The 19,389-nt window shown below is 43.8% G+C and overlaps 1 protein-coding gene across 3 annotated transcripts in view; it reads left to right on the plus strand.

Moving 5' to 3' along the window:
* Parn (poly(A)-specific ribonuclease) overlaps positions 1–19,389 on the plus strand; it is a 167,485-nt gene that overhangs the window by 116,222 nt on the left and 31,874 nt on the right. For all 3 annotated transcript variants that reach the window (XM_042283507.2, XM_042283508.2, XM_042283509.2), the window contains exon 22: positions 10,010–10,178. In XM_042283507.2, coding sequence (XP_042139441.1) covers positions 10,010–10,178 — 169 coding nt within the window. The remainder of the gene's footprint in view (positions 1–10,009; positions 10,179–19,389) is intronic.

The following is a 19,389-nucleotide window of genomic DNA, read 5'->3' on the forward strand; positions in this document are numbered from 1 at the left end:
AGTGTCACCAGGCAGCCTGCTGCATGCTGCTTCTAACAGGAAGGCTGGCCACTGAAGTACTGGGTGACAGCCAATTCATTTTGCTGATTCATCCATCAGAAGCGGGGCTCTGAGCCAGACACCTTGGCTTCTGGATTAAGGTCCCAGAGCTGCAAAGCCGCGGGTGAGGCCCACAGTGAGACTGTCGCTTGTTCTCCCTTTCAAGTGATCCCGATCCCAGTGTGCTTAGGGGACTGTTGGAGGCATTCATTTATGGGGCTGGGGCAGAGTGACTGGGATCAGTGGACGTATGACTGAACACATCATCTCTCTGTCCTCTGGCCCTGTCATGGCCTTGGCTGCTGTGGGAAATACTGATCTGAGTCCTCACTCTCAGGAATGCGCATTCCACTCAGAGAGGGGTTATTTCGAGTGTTGTGGAGTTGACCTTGCAACCAAAGAGGGAATTTCAGGGAGATGGTACTGGTTCATCCCACCAAGGATGACTTCCACCACTGCTCTCTGCAGACTGGGCTGCTGTGACTTGGAGTTTGTGGTTGTGAGCCCATGGTTTGCTGACAATCCCTGCCACTTCTTTGGGAGATGTTGCATAACAGGAAAATTTCCTAATACCTTAGTGTATTTCCTCTTTCACTATAGAAAAGTACAATAAACCTTTTAGTTAAATTTCTGTATGTCTTAAAGAAATTGAGAATACCCCTTTTTTAATATTAAATATTTCTTTGTGGGTGTGCTTATAGAGTGTGGATGGAGTACTTGTTAGTATGTGTCCACATGTGCACACAGGTACTCATGTATGTGGAAGCTGGATATCAACAAGGATTATTTCCTCCACCTTTATGCTTTTGAGACAGCATCCCCTTGTGAACCTGAAACTCATTGATCTGGCTAAGTTGGCTGGCCTGTCTCTATGCCCACACCCAGCGCTGCAGTTACAGGCACACACTACCACCCCTGTGCCTATGTGGCAGGCACTTTACTGTCTTAGGCTTTTTTTTTTTATTACTGTGAAGAGACACCAGCTCTTACAAAGAAAACATTTGAGGTGGCAGCTTACAGTTTTGTAGATTCAGTCCATTATCATTATGGTGGGGAGCATGGTGGCATGCAGGCAGATGTGGTGCTGGTGGCATCTTGACCAGAGGCAGCAGGAAGTCAACCAGATGGCACACTGAGGGATATAGTTGGAAGTTCTCCTATGTCCCACCCAGTCCTCAGACCCAAATAAACACATAGAGGCTATATTAATTACAACTGCTCGACCATTAGCTCAGGCTTATTACTGACTAGCTCATACACTTAAATTAACCCATAATTCTTATCGATGTTTAGCCATGTAGCTTGGTAGCTTTTCTCAGTTCTGCCTTGTCATCTTGCTTCCTCTGTGTCTGGCTGGTGGCCCCTGACTTAGCCTTCCTCTTCCCAGAATTCTCCTTATCTAATTATCATGCCTATACTTCCTGCTTGGCTACTGGCCAGTCAGCATTTTATTGATTAACCAATCAGGGCAACACATATTCATAGCATACAGAACACCCCATGGCATCTCCCCTTTTCTGTCCAATCAAGAAGGAAGGTTTTAACTTTAACATAGTAAAATTACATATAATAGAACAGTTATCAAGCAAGAATTATATTATATCTAACATTTGTATTTGACAACATTAAAGAAAATATTCTATCTATCCTATATTTATGAGTCTAAAGTTTCATATCTAATTTATCTTTTATCATAACCAAGGAAAATTATATTTAAAACTATCTAGTCTTCAACTACACCAAAGACCTCAGAAGGATATAATATTACCTAAGTAAATAGGAAGTACATTATAAGTAACTTCCAAAAATCTAGATTGACAGATAGCTGGCTGCCTAGACAGACACTCAAAGTTCCTCTGCAACGTTGGGACATCCATCTTCAACCTATAGGTCTAGAGTTTTTTAGTCATTTCTCCTGTGTCCTGTACAATATCTGGCAGTCTCCTCTGCGAAGCAGGAACCAGAAAGACGATCTTGCCTTGTTTTGGCAAAATTTGTGGTCATTTTGTTGTGAGTCCTGCATGTCTAGTTTCTATAACATACTGTCAGGGAGTCCAGACAAGAGCAGTTCTTTGCCCAGCAGGCCATTTTGTGCCAAGAAGATAAATTCCATATGGAGTGTCTTCGATGACCATCTCTCTTTGAAGTAAATCGGTGCTGGCAGGAGCAGACATGTCTTACTGTCCAGAAAGTCTGTTTTTAAAACATTCTAAATGCCATATTCTGTATGTCTTCAAAGTGTTTGAAGATTACCTATCTAATTGAAATATATCTATGTATACCTAGAAAACTTAACTAACATGATTTTAAGTTTGATTATCATAGATGACTAATTATTAATCTGTATTTCTTAATTATACATTACAATTTCAAATGAGTTGCACAAACAAAATACTTTAAGCAAGAGTAGAAATACATATACAATATAACAAAATTAACTTTAAATTTGTATCGATAAACTAAAATCCATAGCAATGTAAAACATTTCAAACAAGTTGCTTTTTAAAAGTAGATTCAATAATCTACCCATTTATCTTATCATATCTATATTCCCTTTTCTTCTTTAGAAAGAGATTGCATTTATAACCAACCCCTTTTAAATAAAAATAAACATTTATAAACAATATTTTGGGAATTTGGGCATAGCTTCTCCTACTACTTCCTGCTGAATGGAGGCACTGGCAATCTTATGGAGATCCTGAGAAAATAGAGAATTATGGTCCAGTCCTGACTGGAGTAGTCTGTGGGGCTGCATTATCTGGGTCAGTTGCCTTGAAACTGATTGGGATGTTGGAACATCTGGAGACCTCTCAGGGGGTCTTTCTTGATCAAACCAGATTAGCTTGGAAGCAATCCATAGGTTCTCATGTTCTGTGGAAACAAAAGCAGAACCTCTTTTCCAAAGCACCATATACTTAAACACAAATTTTGAAGTCAAGATACCTTTAAAATACATATATTGGTTTAACTGAGCAGTTGTTATAATCAAATGTCTTCCTGCAGTTAAAAAATCCAAAAGACAATATAACCCATGCTCTGTGTGTGATTTCCATCTTTGTGTGGCTTATTTTTTTATATTATTTTTACTGTCTCTTTAAAGACTATTTTTTGAAGCTATTTCTTTATATAACTGTCTATATTCACTTTCCTCTCTCTTCCAAACCTACATACATTTTTGCACACACTGTAAACCATTTAAAGTCTTATTCCATCTGAATTTGACTTATTATTGTGAACCTATAATCCTTCTCTGACCAGGAGAGATTTTAAACTGCTAAACTGCATTTTTTAGGACTGAAGCGGCAGCCTTGGCTGCTGACTCTGGGAGGCAGTGGGTCCATGCCTCTATCCAGCAGAGTGTAACCCAGAAAACTTTTTTTTTTTTGCACTAGCAAAAACTAATTCCACCACGCAGCATATTACGTGGCTTGGAGATTCCTCTGTGTACTGTGGCGGGAATCCACCATGCTGCTGGTCAAGCCCACACACCACTGAGAACTTAACATACTGTAGCTCATGGCTTGCCTGAGAGACACAACTAGGAAGTTGTTTTTAGCTCTGTTCTATAACTTTTTTTAAAAAAAGCTTTCTCAGGTTTTAGGTGGAAGCTCATGCTCAATGTTGGGCAGCCATTTGTAGTTGGAAATTTCTGTGTCTCTCCTGGCAGGTGGTTGGGACAAATCTCTCACCTACATTCCCACAGCCTTTTATAAAATAATCACACAGAGGCTTAATATTAATTATAACCGCTTGACCATTAGCTCAGGCTTATTACAGACTAGCTCTTACACTTAAATTAACTCATAATTCTTATTTATGTTTAGCAACGTGATTTGGTACCTTTTCTCATTTCTGTCTTGTCATCTTGCTTCCTTTGTGTCTGGCTGGTGGCCCCTGACACAGCCTTCCTCTTCCCAGAATTCTCCTTGTCCGCTTATCCAGCCTATACTTCCTGCTTGGCTACTGGCCAGTCAGCATTTTATTTACCAACCAATCAGAGCAACGCTTAGTCACAGCATAAAGAATTTTCCACAGCAGAGGGAAACTTGAGCAAAAGAGACCTCAAAGCCCAAACCCACAGTGACACACTTCCTTCAGCAAGGCCACACCTCCTAATAGTGTCACCCCCTTTGGGGGTGCCATTTTCTTCCAAACCACCACACTGACAGACACCTCTCCATCCCCCTTTCTTATTTTAATATTTGGATGTCTAAATATTTCAGGTGTGACATGAAACAATTGTGCTGAGGAGATTAGTGAAATCTGGTTCATTTTAAGATTTAAAAATGTCTACTCTTGGACATATATAGCATCTGCCTCTTGCACTTTGGTTTTCTTTCCTTGGAGTTAAGGCTCCTGGTTACACCAGAGTCTCTTTTACTTCTTCTTCTTTTTTTTTTTTTTTTTTTTCCAGACAGCAACTTGTACTGTAGGACAAATTATCCTGGAACTCACTGTGGAGCATAGGCTGGTCTTAGGCTGTCACTGCTCTGTCTTGGCCTCCTGAACATGGAGATTACAAGTCTGTGCCATCAAGCCTGGCCTGTTGTCTAATTCTGTGTTCCCTGAGACTACATACTCATCTCTCCCAGCTGTATCTACTATGAACTCTGCCAGGTCCAGGCGTATAAACCATGGCCATCATGGTGCTAGTGCCTCTACTTAGATACCAAGACTGCCCCAACATCATGACCAGGCTCTTATCATCTCCCTACAGATCTGAGGGCAAAATGTGGCAACCCACTGAGGCTTCCTAGTGAGAAATCACTCAGGGTCAGAGAATCTAAGCTTGCTTTACCCAGCAGAGCTGTATAAGGAGATGATTTGTCCACAGGCGTGTTTACCAGGTGTTTGGAAAGGTCTATACTTGGCTGTATGATGTGATTTGATCTTGTAAGGGTGAGGTCTTTTGTGTCTCTCCTTGGCATATTATAAAAAGCCCTTTTGAATAAAGGATGACGCTGTTGGGTATTGACCCAGGCCCTTTCAAAGCTATCCTGTGTTTCTGTCTTCCCGTCATCTAGGTCTGTCTTTCTATTTTCTTATCCCTCTCTCTTCAACCTAAGAAGCCTTCTAAAGGTAGGAACTGGACTCTTACAGTTGGCGCCCAACATGGGGCTTAGGTGCAGTGGATAGAAGAGAAGGAGCACTGAGGGTTAAGGGGGCATGCCCGATAATGAATTAAGTTGAGGTGGTGATATGCCATTCTTCAGGAGTAAAATTGTAAATATAAAGCAAGTAGTTAAAAGTTAGGTTGCAGCAAGTATCTCTCTGTGTTTATGTTTATGTCTCTCTCTCTCTGTTAAAGTAAGTCATAAAAGTTTTGTGAAGTTTAGTTTGAAAAATGTAGGCTTAGGTGTATTAGGGTAGAATAGGCTTTAGGTGTCAGGATATTGTGAAGACTTAGGATAGAGTAGTTTTTAATCCCCAAGCACAGATGGGACCTGGGATGCAGAAATCAGTGTCCAGAACTCAGTGGATACTGCAAACCTGGCAGTCTGAGAACAACAACAACAACAAAAAACACTTCAGAGACCGCTTGCTTCAGAAAGCCAGGCATCAGTGGCTAAAACCTTTGGGGCATCACCACAGAGGTGGCAGAGGCCAAGAGCCAGCACAGGCCAAGGGGTTCTAGATGCTTTCTGTCATGGCAGAGCCATGGTGAGGGAAATGTCAGCCAGCCAAAGGACATGGCTTCAGGCTGTGCTCTACCTTGACAAGCCAAGACACCACACCACAAGAGAGGTGAATGGCAGGCAGCAGCAGCAGCTTGGAGTGCAGTGGAGACTTTGGACCCCAATGGCTGGAGTCCCTGGTGGCCAGAGCCCAGTGAAAACACCGCAAGAGAGGCAGTAGCAGTGAGCAGCGGAAGCCCTGCAGAGACTAGGCTGCTGTCCCAGGTGGAGAAGTGGCATTGGCAACTGGAGCAGAGATAGCAGCTGGACGAGTACCTGAGACATGCTCCTATGTGGAAAGGCAGACATGGGAACTGCTGAGGTGAGGCAGCAGCACTCCAGGCTGAATGGTGTGGAAGCACTGGACGCCAAGAGCAGTCTTAGTTCCCAGAGACAGGGTGTGGCTAGAGCCATGTGGCCACCCTGGGGGCGGCATTTGACCATGCAAGTAGGGTAGCATGCAGAGGATCCACAGCAAAGCAGGTAATGGAGCTGGGGTGCAGCTGCCCCTACTGACCAAGGTTGGGTTTCCTACCAGACCCAATGTTGAGAGCCATAGCTCATAGCAATGGTGTGGCATTCAGCCATGTTACGAAGCTCAAGCAAGCCCTCAGGGACTCAGGACACTGGGGTCCTGGGCAGACTGGTGTGTTACAGGAGGCACAGACAGAATGGGACTGTGGAAGCTTAACAGAGCCAGCAGCAAAAGCTGCATAGTTTACTGTTGGTTCATGCTGGCTGTATGAAGAAGTCTTCCCCAGCCAGCTAGCAGCTTTTGCCCTGAGCAAATGGCCTAGGTGAAGGCTAGCTGAAAGTGCCTCTGTAGCTGAGAGTGAGGCTTTAAAGATGCTGATTTGAACTGGGTTGCAGGCAAGGGGAACTGCAAAAAGTTTTGGTAATGGGACTCCTTATATTTGGAGCTATTTGCTTCAGAGTCATTACAACTTGGACAGTTATGCAAAGACTTTAGGGCAGGTGATGAGCCAGGCCCTAATCAGAAAGCTTTCAGTGGAACTTTAAGAGTGTTACCAGAACTGACTTTTTGAACTTTTGCAAACCTCAGAAATGGGACACTGTTGATCTCACCTACAATTTTATTTAACTGTGATGACTTATGAACTGTTTTTGTGGAACTGTTTTATATACACATATATGCTTTATTAACTGGTGACTTCCGAACTGTTTGTGTAGAAATGTAACTGTTTGTGTAAAAAGTGGAATTGTTTGGTGTACGAATAGAGAAATTTATTTTTTTCTACCCAGGCTCAAAATGAAGCTTAAAAAATTTTAAAGAAAACAGGGAATTAATATTCCTCAGTCTCTTTAATGTTTCTAAAAAAATATTTTCCTGTCTCTTGAGTGCATTAATGTTAACTTGTGTTAATGTACACTATGTTTTGTATAGTTCTATTAAGAAATTGCTTTTGGATGTTTGCTAAAGTTTGTAAAGTGTAAATAGTTCTATTGAGAGTTTGCTTTTGGATGTAAGTTTGTAAGAATTGTAATTGTTTATAGTAATATTCATGCTAGAATTATGACATTAACTTGTTAATGTTAATGCAATTCCGCATCTTTAGATTTGATGCAGTTGCATTAGGAGTTTATTCATTTATTTGATGTGGTTGCATCAAGAGTTTATTGATTTTAAAAATGGGCTTGGTGCAGCTAAGACCACTATAGACATCTTAGACCCATTCAAAAAGCCATTCCATCTTTAACATCCTCTACTCCTTTTTTTTTTTTAAGATTTATTTATTTATTATGTATACAGTGTTCCGCTTGCATGTGTCCCTGCAGGCCAGAAGATGGCAACAGATCTCATTATAAGTGGTTGTGAGCCACCATGTTGGTGCTGGGAATTGAACTCAGGACCTCTGGAAGAGCAGTCAGTGCTCTTAACCTCTGAGCCATCTCCCCAGTCCCAAATTGACTCATGATTTTCTTTCTTTCTTTCTTTCTTTCTTTCTTTCTTTCTTTCTTTCTTTCTTTCTTTCTTTCTTTCTTTCTTTCTTTCTTCCTTCCTTCCTTCCTTCCTTCCTTCCTTCCTTCCTTCCTTCCTTCCTTCCTTTCTTTCTTTCTTTCTCTTTTTCTCTTTTTGGTTTTTCAAGACAAGGTTTCTCTTTGTAGCTTTGTGCCTTTCCTGGAACTCATTTTGTACACCAGGCTGGCCTTGAACTTACAGAGATCCACCTGGCTCTGCCTCCCAAGTGCTGGGATTAAAGGCGTGTGCCACCACTGCCCGGCACAAATAAGTATTTCTTTCTCTTTCTTTCTTTCTTTCTTTCTTTCTTTCTTTCTTTCTTTCTTTCTTTCTTTCTTTCTTTCTTTCTTTCTTTCTCTCTCTCTCTCTCTCTCTCTCTCTCTCCCTCCCTCCCTCCCTCCCTCCCTCCCTCCCTCCCTCCCTCCCTCCCTTCCTTCCTTCCTTTCTTTTTTTATTTCTTTTGGTTTTTTTTTCTTTGAGACAGGGTTTCTCTGTGTAGCTTTGGCGCCTTTCCTGGATCTCGTTCTCTAGACCAGGCTGGCCTCGAACTCACAAAGATCCACCTGCCTCTACCTCTGCCTCCTGAGTACTGGGATTACAGGCCTCTACTCCTTTATTGGGAGGCATAGCAGCCATAAGGGGCAGGAGTATTGCTATAATTATTCCAGCTATTTGCAAGCTCTTAGTGGAAAAGCGGCTTCAGAGCTGCATAGAATTAAGCTCTGTACCCTTCCCGCCAGAGGCTGGTAGTCAGAGACAGGAAGTCCTTCTTGCTAGCTGTCAATCTAAGACACAGTCTCAAAGATGGGTAAGGCTAGTGAAGACGACAACCTAAGACAGGCACAGTCCATCTGAGGGGTCTGGGAAGCCCTTATATTATTAAGAAGGGGGACCTGTGGAGCCTACAGAGGCTTCCTAGTGAGTACTTACTCAGGGTCAGAGAATCTGAGTTTGCTTTACCCAGCAGGGATACATAAGGAGATGATTTGGCCATGGGTATGTTTACCAGGTGTTTGGAAGGGTCTACACTCGGCTGTACGGTGTGGTTTGATCTTGCAAGGGGGAGATCTTTTGCCCCTCCCCTAGGCATATTTTGAGCCGGGCTGTGGTGGTACACGCCTTTAACCCCAGCACCCAGGAGGCAGAGCCAGGCGGATCTCTGTGAGTTTGAGGCCTGCCTGGGCTACAGAGTGAGTTCCAGGAAAGGCTCCAAAGCTACACAGAGAAACCCTGTCTCAAAAAACCAAAAAAAAAAAAAAAAAAACAAAAAACAAAAAACAAAAAAAAAAAAAAAAAACCAAACAAACAAACAACAAAAAACACCCTTTTGAATAAAAGACGAGGCTGTTGGCTATTGACCCAGGCCCTCCCAAAGCTATCTTGTGTTTCTCTTTGTTCTTATCATCTAGATCTATCTTTCTGTCTGATATTCTCTTATTCCTCTCTCCTCCTCCTCAGAACCCTTGTAAAGGTGGGAGCTGGACTCTCACAGCAAGGAAAACACATGCCTAAACTTCATGAGCCAACAACCATTGTGATGGAGCCATTCCCCCAGGACAAGCCTCCCATCATCCTTACTTTCTTAACGCTACCTGTTCCATCCACTGGCCTCGAAGGAGCACATGGGCTTAGAACACCAGTAACCAGAGCAGAGCTCTGTGGAAGAGTACTTGCTGTGTGTGCTCCAGACTCTGGGTTCTGTGCTCAACATTGCAAACCGAGAAACAAAAAATCAAAAAAAAAAAAAAAACTTACAGCACCACCCCCCCACCCCCACCCCCACCCCCACCCCTGCACAGCTTGCACCTGCAGGGTTTGGCCAGATGTTTAATGTGGGCAACTGGAAAGTCTTTAAAAGTAGCGGTTGAGTTCAGTAACATGACCGATCCCAGAGAAATGTGTTCTCCCAAGAGGGGCACACCTTTAATCCCAGCACTGGGGAGGCAGAGGCAGGTAGATCTCTCAGTTTGAGGCCAGCCTACTCTACAGAGCGAGTTCCAGGACAGCCAGAGCTACACAGAGAAACCTTATCTCAAAAAGCCAAAAATCAAAATAAAGAAGGGGGTAGGGTAGGCAAATGCCCTGGCATTTGGGTAACCTGATTCTGAGTCTTGGTAGAGGAACCTGTAGGCAAACCATTGACCTCTGTGACCTTGTTTCTCATTGTGTATGGGTGTACACTTTCCTTCACACTGGGGAGGTTGAGGAACAGTGACTTGTCACCATGTGAGGAGATCCAGCAGCTCCTGGGCTGGGATGCCGTCCGTAAGTGCTGTCTTCATCCTTTCTAAGGACTTCTTTCTCTTCCTTGTAGCTGTTAACACCAGCAAGTATGCTGAAAGTTATCGGATCCAGACCTATGCTGAGTATGTGGGAAGAAAGCGAGAAGACAAGCAGGTCAAGAGGAAGTGGACAGAAGACAGCTGGAAGGAGGTGGACAGAAAGCAGCCCAACATGCCAGGCCCCCGTTCCCACACCAACAGGTGAGCACCTGGCTGGGCTCAGGGCTCGAGCTGTCCCAGCAGTGGTTCTCTCGGTTCCTCCTTGATGACTTAGGAGGAAAATAGCTTTTCACATAATGTTATAAGTAACTGATTACTGCTTAATTTTTTATTAGTTGTGTCTTCCTTTTCTTCTTGTTTTTTTTTTTTTATTTTTTTAATTTTTATTTCTTTTTTCCTTCTCTTTCTCTCTCTTTCTTTCTTTCTTATTTGAAACAATCTTGGTTTCCCTTGAATTCACAGACCTCTTCGGTGCTATATTTTTTGCACTGGCTTATGAGTGTTCCAGTTCCTTACACTTGAGAGGTTATATAGACCCCAGATTTTTTTTCATTAACTCTCCAATAACACCATCAAGGCAAACAGATATATTCTATTTCCATTTTAGGAGTAAGGAATTGGAGGTTCAGGATCTGGCATGAAATACAGTGAGAGGCCAGGATCAGAGCTGCTCCTGGTGGCATCTGGCCTCTTCCTTTCCTGAAGTGCCAAGTACCTTCTGCCTCCTTCTAGATCCCAGGTAGATAGTGATACTGCTGCATGTGTGGCTCAGGCAGTAGAGCCTTGACCTAGAATGCCTAAGGCCCTGAGTTCATTCCCTAGCACTACAAAATAAATAGGTAGAGATATTCATAGAAAAATTTACCCTGTTTGGTTTATCTTTGAAAATGGAATCATGTAGTATTGTGCTTGCCTTTAATTTAGAAAAACAAAAGACAAACCTTATTTCTGTGATTTTCTCTTATGTATATTGAGTTTTTAAAAATGTATATTGTTGAATACTATTCTATCGCGTGACTGTACAGCCTTTATTATTTTGGTTGACATTTGGATGGTTTCTAGTTTGGGGCTATTTGCTGTGAATATGTATGTGACAGCATGTTCTCATTCCTCTTGAGTAAATGCATAGGAGTGGGATTATGGAATAGAGGTGTGTGACAGTTATGTGTTTGTGAAGCTTTAAGCTTTGTAGAAACAAAAGCCGTCTCTAAAGTGACTATACCATTTTATAGTCCACCAGTAGGTGTAACTTCCAGTGCTTCACATACCTGCCAACATTTAATGCTGTCAGTTTGTGTTTTCGCTATTCTAGAGTATATGAATCAGCATCCTATCATGTTTCTAATTTTCATCTCTCTCAGGATTATGTCTTGTTTTTGCAGTAGTAGGAATCTAGTCAGCTCTGTGTTTGGCTGTACCTCCAGCCCTTGGCTACCTTCTTAATATACTTATTGGCTATTCAGGTATCCATCATGCCCCCTTGAAAATTGTGTTTGCTGTTTCTTTTTGTTGATTCCAAGTATTTTGGATCAGAAATGTGTGCTAAATACTTATATTTGAGGGTTGGTTTCCTTATTCATTTTTTTCGTGCTCTTTTTTCTTTTTGTCTTTTTGAGACAGGGTTTCTCTGTTGCCCTGGCTGTCCTGGAACTCACTCTGTAGAGCAGGCTGGCCTCAAACTGCGAGATCTGTCTGCCTCTGCCTCCCGAGTGTTGGGATTAAAAGTGCACCACCATAACCTGGCTATTTAATGATATCTGTTAATGAGCAGATATTTTTTAGTTTTGGTGATTATGGTAGTTTGAATGACAATGCTCCTCATAGGCTCTGCCATTTGAGTGCTTAGTACTCAGTTGATATTGCTGTCAGGGGAGGTTAGAAGATGTGGCCTTGCTGGAGGAAGTGTGACATTTTGGGAGGCTTTGTGGTGTCAAAGACTTGCACCCTTCCCAGTTTGCTCTCTGCTTCTTCTGAGCTTTAGGATGTGTGCTCTCGGCTTGCTACTCCAGCCACTATGCCTGCCTGCTGCCATGCTTCCCCATGTGTGAGCGCCCAGCAGTGTGAGTGTCTACCTCAGATCTAGAGGGAGGCAGAAGGTACTTGGCAGCTGGGACAAAGAAGATACCACCAGGAGCAGCTCTGATCCTGGCCTCTCAGTATTGCTGCCCAGCTCCTGAACCTCTTACTACTACAACGGTGGTCTACTCTGATTCCTCTGGACCCATAAATAAACAAACCCTTTTTTGTATCAGTTGTCTTGGTCCCAGTGTGTTATCACTGTGATGATCTGCTTATGGCTTTTTTTTTTCTGTTATAGTTAGTAGCGTTATGCCCAGATTGTGGGAACCCCCAAAAGACCACCATGGAGACTGAATCCCATATGTAAAAGCAAAGAGCCTTTATTTCATACTGGGAGCTTGGACTCTCTGATGCAGCAGTGAGAACAGAGAGCCCCGAGCCCAGGCAGGCTTTTATTATAGCAGAGGTTGGGGTAATGTGATTTCCAGGGTTCAGGACCCTGATTGGCTGACATTTGTCTAGGGATACAGGGAATGTTTGGAATGTCAGGTATTTCTCCTTAGATGCAGGCCCTCCCTACATGGCTTCTCCTTGACCCAGGAAGTAAGCCTGTCACAGAAGCTGTGTCTGGGCCTCTAAGCCTGTCATGGCAGTTGTGTGGTCAAGCTGTTTTTGCCCACCCACCCTCCATACACACACAGCAGATTTTTTTTTCCTTAAAAATGTTTGCTTACCCTAATAATTTTGTTCACATTTTGTTTGAGGGGGGTTAGTGTTTTTTGCTTTTCTACTTGGGTTGTAATCCATTTCAAATGAATTTTAATTATGTCATGAAATTTTGGTGTTCTGAAATGCCTTCCAAGAGCTCATATTTTGAAATTTTGTTCTCACTGTTATGAATTATTGTGCAGGGGAACTCCCGAGGGTATCCTGAGAGTTCAGGGAAACATGCTGGTCAGATGGATGCAGTGGTGGGCTGGGTGGTGGCAGCAGCAGCCATGGCAGCCAGTACTTCACAACCCAGATGCTGCATCCGTGTGGAGTTTATTATAATAGAGAGATGAAGGAAAGAGATGATAGGGGAGAGAGAGAGAGAACCTCGTGGGAGGAAAAGCTGGATAAAGAGAAAGAGGAAGGGGAGGATTTTTTCTTTAGAATGATTATTATAAAAAGGTGAATTATATGAGCAAGTGGGGAAACAAGGGCACTGAATTCCCCAGGCTACTTCAAGCTGACAAGGGGCAAAGTGGGGAGTCGGGAATCAGAAGTCATGCACGGCAGGAACGTTCCTTGAGGAGCTGAGGAGGCAGGTCTGAGGAGGCAGGTTGCAGCAGTGGTGTTCCAGGAGCTTGGGGGGAAATGGCACACCAAATCAGGGGCATGGAAGCCATGGCATCTGCTGTTTCTGTGGAGGTGAGGCAGGAACAGTGAATCTGCACAATATGCTTGAAAAATAGGTGGGGTCAACATGGGCTCTGGAGATTGTTAGTTTTCATCAGTCTTGACGCAGTAGCAAAACATTTTAGGATCTTGTAGGTATCTGTAAGACAGCTGGAATGGATTTACATCATGACAAAAGGGTTAAACATCCATTTAAGAACTCTTCAAAGCTACATTTATCAATATTAAAACTTTGAACCTCTGAAGTTATATCTGAAACTGGTCTATCCTATACCGTGAAGTCTGTGAATGAGGCATAGCTGTCTGTAACCAGAGAGGATTGGGATTGGGGCTGTTAAACTGATACCCTAGTCATCAAACACCATCAGATCTGAGAAGGATAAATTTAAGAAGTGAGACAGCTTTCCAGCTACCTAGGCAGCAATCCCAAGTCTCTCTGTGGTCGTGGGGAACAGAAGCCCCAAAGGCAGCACTTATTCAATCGATAGGCCTAGAAGATCGGATAGGTTTTTTCTGTGGAGTAGAAATTTGGGGAGACTGACCCACCTTGACTTTACAGCATGGGGCAATCGGTCCTCCATTTTTCCACTTATTCACAATCTGGACAGGATCTCAATTTTTTTGCTGTGTGGCCAGCCTTGCCATAAGCTTCTGGGTGGCTCTGTCTTCTTAGAGGGGATACAGGATGCTACCAGGAGCTGATATGTATCTTTATCATAAAATTAAATGCCATATTCTCAGCTTTCTACAGATTTTTGAGGACTGGGGGAACAAAACCTGTTAGATGTATTTATAACTTTGAGAGCATATATATGACTTAAATCTGAATATATAGGTTTCCCAGTTAGTTACAGTTTAATGAAGTTAGCAAGGACAGGGAGGTTCACATTCTTAAGCCTGAATAGACTTTGAGTAAGGAGAGACTTCTTTAAGCTGTTGGCAGTGATATCTGAATTTATTACCATTTTTAAGGCCCTGTAACTGTCATTCTGAACTTTGGGGTACAGTCAGATTATAATCCTGAATGACTTACATAGAAATAATTATTTCTTAAGATGTCTTTTGAGAAGGAAAAGAAGAGTGACGGGGAAAGATCCCAAGGCCAAATGAAAACAGGAAAAAGGGGTTTGTGAGTCAGGTTTGCAGCTCAACTCTGAGAAAAGGAAAAGGACCCTCTTGGTGGACTCTATGCCAGGGTTTCCATCCCTAAGATAACCCTCCAGCCTGTCCTTGGAACAGGGAGCACAGGACGACATATTCTCTATAGTTGCTTCAAGCTGAAACAGGTCACAGATGGTCAGGACTCTGGCTAGTTAAAGGTAAGGAGGAAACCCAGTCATGTGGTCATCTGACCTGGCTATAGAGGAAGGGAGCAATTGCGTTTGACTGGGCTGGGGTCCACATCACACAGACAAGAATCTCTGCTGACATCCGTAGCAGGGAAAGTGCTGCAGGTTGTGGTCCACAACACATCACACAGACAAGAATCTCTGCTGACATCCGTAGCAGGGAAAGTGCTGCAGGTTGTGGTCCACAACGGCTGCTTCAGTGTTTCTGCCAACCTGCTGAAAATAGACTAGAGATGGGAGTTAAAATGTATGAATTTATTTGGAGCCTTTTGGTCTTAATAATTGGGAAGAGCAGGAGTCCCAAGACAAAGAGAGAGAAAAAATACCATCCTTAAGAATAGACAAGTGAGGAAAAAAATAAAAGTTTTAGATAAATTAGTATTACCAATCAGTACTAAAATCCAAATCATGGGAAAAGCAGGTAATGAGTAGCCAAGGAAAATTTAAAATCCTGAGCTTGTGACCCAAAGTGTATCAGAATTGATTAATGTTAAGATCTGAAATTTTTAAATATTAATATAATGATACGGCCTACGTGTGGTTCTGTGTATGCCCTGGAGAGTAGTGCATACATTTCTGGGTCCTGCCCACACAATGGCTGCGGAGAAATGAACAGCACACCTTGACTGGAACTCTGCCCCACCCAGACCGCTGGAGCCTGAGAGGGGCAGCTGGGGAATGCCAGGTCAAGGTGGAGGGCTTTTCCTCGGCTTATAAAACAAATGGTGAAACAATGTACAGTGGGAGGTGATTCCCTAACCTCCCTCCATACAGATGGCCTGAGGGCTGGGTGCTATGCCCATGTTGCCCTTACTAAAGATGACCGTGAGATCATATGGTCTGCCTGTTTTTACCTTAGCCAAGATGGAGGCTAGACCACATGATTGCCCTTACTTAAGATGACACCTTTATCAGGTGATTGCCCTTATTTAAGATGGTGCGGCCTGATCATATGATTGCCCCTATCAAATATGGCATCTGACCATGTGTTCATGTGAATTTTTTTTCCAAAATAAACTGAGCAGATAAGGAACAAATAAATTGAAGCATTTAAAAGTCAGTCAGGCCGGGCGGTGGTGGCGCACGCCTTTAATCCCAGCACTTGGGAGGCAGAGCCAGGCGGATCTCTGTGAGTTCGAGGCCAACCTGGGCTACCAAGTTAGTCCCAGGAAAGGCGCAAAGCTACACAGAGAAACCCTGTCTCGAAAAAACCAAAAACCAAAAAAAAAAAAAAAAGTCAGTCAGAAAGAAATATAGATGGTCATATCAATCATACATTTCCATTCGCACAGAAATAGATTTTATGAAAGAAAGACAGAGAAGCACCAGTGCGGCCGCCAGGAGAGAGCAGCTGCAGGGAACAAACCCCAGCCGTGGGTCGTGGCACCGGTGGGGGCGGGGGCCATTGGCACATTTGTCCACAGGAGGTTTAAAGCCTAGTGGACTGATTCCTGGCGTCTCAGAAGGTCAGCAAGGGCCAACAATAAAGGCACAAGATAGCCAGTGACTGTCATCACAAAGGCTATGGGCCATGTAATTGAGAGGGCACGGGCCGTCTCCATATGCCGTCCCATAGGGGTGGGGGCCAAAGGGCTCTGAGCCCAAAAGACACGTGGTACCAGCAAGTGAAATGAGACAGATCTGATCTGACTTCCGGCGTCCCAGAGAGTCAGTGAGGACTAATGAATGGCACAGATAGCCAATGGACAGTTGTAACAAAGGCTGTGGGCTGTGGAATTAAGTGGGCACAAGTCATCTCCATATGCCCTTGCATGGGGATGGGGGCCGAGGGACTTAGAGCCTGAAAGACATGTGGTAACAGCAAAATGAGACAAGTCCTCACTTGTGGGAAATGGCAGAAGGGAAGGGAGGAATCTTACTATTACTCTTCCTGGGTGAAGAGTCCCCAACAGTGCCTCAGCCTGAAAAATGGCGGGTGGTACAGGATTCCAGAGTTCCTCAGACTGCCAGCGGGCACGAGAAAGCAGTGGAATTGCCTGGTGACATTGCGTGCCAGTGTTATGAATTACTGTGCGTGGGGGTGGGAGGAGACAGAAGGACCCCAGAGGGTATCCCTCATGTGCAGAAACATGCTGGGCAGATGCAGCTGTGGGCTGAGCAGATGCACACCATGTGGCATGACGACAGTGGCCAGTAATTCATAACCTAGACACTGCATCCATGGGGAGAGTTTATTATAATAGAGAGATGAAGGAAAGGAAGATAGGAAAGAGTGATAGGGATTCACAACACGCCTCCATGGTTGGGCATGTTTTCGCATGTCCATTGGACCTAGTCATTTACGCCTAGCCATTTCCAGGTCAAAACATCTTGAGTGACCAGGACTTTGCGTGGTTGCGTAAAGTGCGTAGCGCAACTGTGTGCTCTACGTGCATGTGTGGAATAGCCACATGGGCCTGTGTGCAGGCGCAGCCCAGCCTTTCTAAGCCGGCGCCATGTTTCCAACTCTTTATTCACGTGTCTTTTCACAGGCCTGAGCACATCTGTCTCTCCTTTATCTTAATAAAACTCTTGTTAGTGGATTCCGTCGTGTTTCATGACATTTCCTTGCAGGGTAAGAGCGCTGCTAAATAACTAACAGAGAGACAGAAGAAGAAGAAAGAATGAGTCCAAGCAATGGGCCAGGCAGCCAGCAGCTGAAACTCCTGATACTGTGATTTCTTTCTTTAATTATCTTTGGGACTTTGTCACACCAAGAAGCTGACTAATATATGGAGGTTAAGGTTTAGTGTTTCCCATATGGCTGCCTGGTTGTTATTCTACTATTTGTTTAAAAAAATACAAAATAAAGGTGGGAGGCTGGAAAGAGGCTCAGTGGTTCAGAGCTCTTGCTACCTGTGCAGAGGACCCATATTGAGTTCCCAGCACCCACATAGTGGTTCACAAACACCTCTACCTCCAGTTCTGGAGCTCAAATGCTATCTTCTGGCCTCCATGGGCATTGAATGCACATCCAGACAAGCAGACATAAACACGTATACATAAATAACAATTGAAATGAACCCCAAACAAAGCATAGAAACCACTAAACTCTTTGTGACTCAGTGTACAGACTCATGACCTTTGTGCAAATCCCCAGGCCTGCCTGTCCTTCCCTCTCTGCTGCTTGTTTCTTTTCTTATGCAGATCCCAAGCTGACTTGTTTCTGGGACTCCAGAAGTCTCAACCTCAGCAAACACCCAGGCTTTACCTTTGTTCTTTGTCAAGCAGGAAGTTTGTCTTCCTTAGTTTCTTCCTTTAAACAAGTTTATACTGATATTTTCAATTTTTACAATGGCTTTCTAGATATTTTTCATTTTTGTGTTTCACATTTTTATTACTTTAAGTTTTATATTTTTTGATACCTTATTTTGGGGTTGGTTTGGTTGTTTTGTTTTGTTTTCAGGACAGGATTTTTTGTACAGCCCTGGCTATCCTGGAATTTGCTCTGGAGACCCAGGCTGGCCTTGAACTCGCAGAGATCTGCCTGCCTCTGCCTCCTGAGTGCTTGGATTAAAGGTGTGAGCCACCACCACCTGGTTTGATACTATTATGTCTGGTCTTGTTTCCTAAATTTTCATTTTCAAGTTGCTTTCTGCTTCTGTATAGAAATATAATCAGTGGTTATAGACTGACCTTACACCATGCAGCCTCCTTATGTTTCCATATTTGTTCTGATGGTTTTGTTCATGTACATGTTTTGTTCATCTTAGGTCAGAGTCTTCCTGATGCAACCCCAAGAGTTCTGGAGTCCCAGAAACAACCCCAAAATAAAATTTTTTGAAGATTTATTTATTTATTTATTTATTTATTTTATTTATTTTCAGGGCCTGTATTTATTAGGAATGAGATGTTAGTGCTTTATAAAGATGAAGGCGTCATAAAGGGTAGTGGGTAAAGGCCCCTGGCTGGGACATTCTTGGCCACGGTGTAGAAAACACAAACCCCAGTTCCTGCAGAGGCCTCTCCTTTTCTGCCTCTGAGAAACTTTGGGGAGGCCACAGAGAAACTACATGGGGCCCCTCCCACAGTGGCACTCACTGCTTCAGGTTGTTCCCAGGCCCAGAATGCCTGAGTCAGGGCAGTCTCCTCAGGCAGCCTGAGCTGTGTGCTCCAGGTGGACGCCCCAGACTGGGAAGATCAGCTCTGGCTTGTTGCTGGTGGGGATGGCCACTACACTTCCCGGCTGTTTGTGCCTTGTCCGCTTGGCCTCTTCTCAGACCCTGTGTCCCCGACCTCACCCCTTTTCCTCCCGTGCTCTGCATCTTGTTCTCTCGTGACTCTCCCATGTGGCCAACAGCTCTTCCCCGAGTCTCCTTTTCCGTATGTTTCTGCTGTTTCTTGGCCCAGCATTCTCTTCGTCTGCTCTTGTCCTGCTCTTCAGTCACAGGCATTTGCTTCTTCTAGCACAGCCCCACATGCTTCAGAGGCACTTACTCTGAGGAAGGGAGTGTCTGTTCTACGATGTGTCCATGGAGAGTCTCTGGAGGGTCATCCACACTGGCTCATCTTTGTGCCCCAAAGCCAGTCCATGGTAGCCTCTGGGTCCTAGTTCTCTGTGAGGTCCAGAGCCTTCTCTTCCTATCCTCTGGGGCAGCTCACCTCTGGGAGGTTCTCCAGCCATGGTACCACTGCTTCCTTAG

This window comes from Peromyscus maniculatus, chromosome 8 (assembly GCF_049852395.1).
Source record: "Peromyscus maniculatus bairdii isolate BWxNUB_F1_BW_parent chromosome 8, HU_Pman_BW_mat_3.1, whole genome shotgun sequence".
In the NCBI taxonomy this organism is placed as follows: Eukaryota; Metazoa; Chordata; class Mammalia; order Rodentia; family Cricetidae; genus Peromyscus; species Peromyscus maniculatus.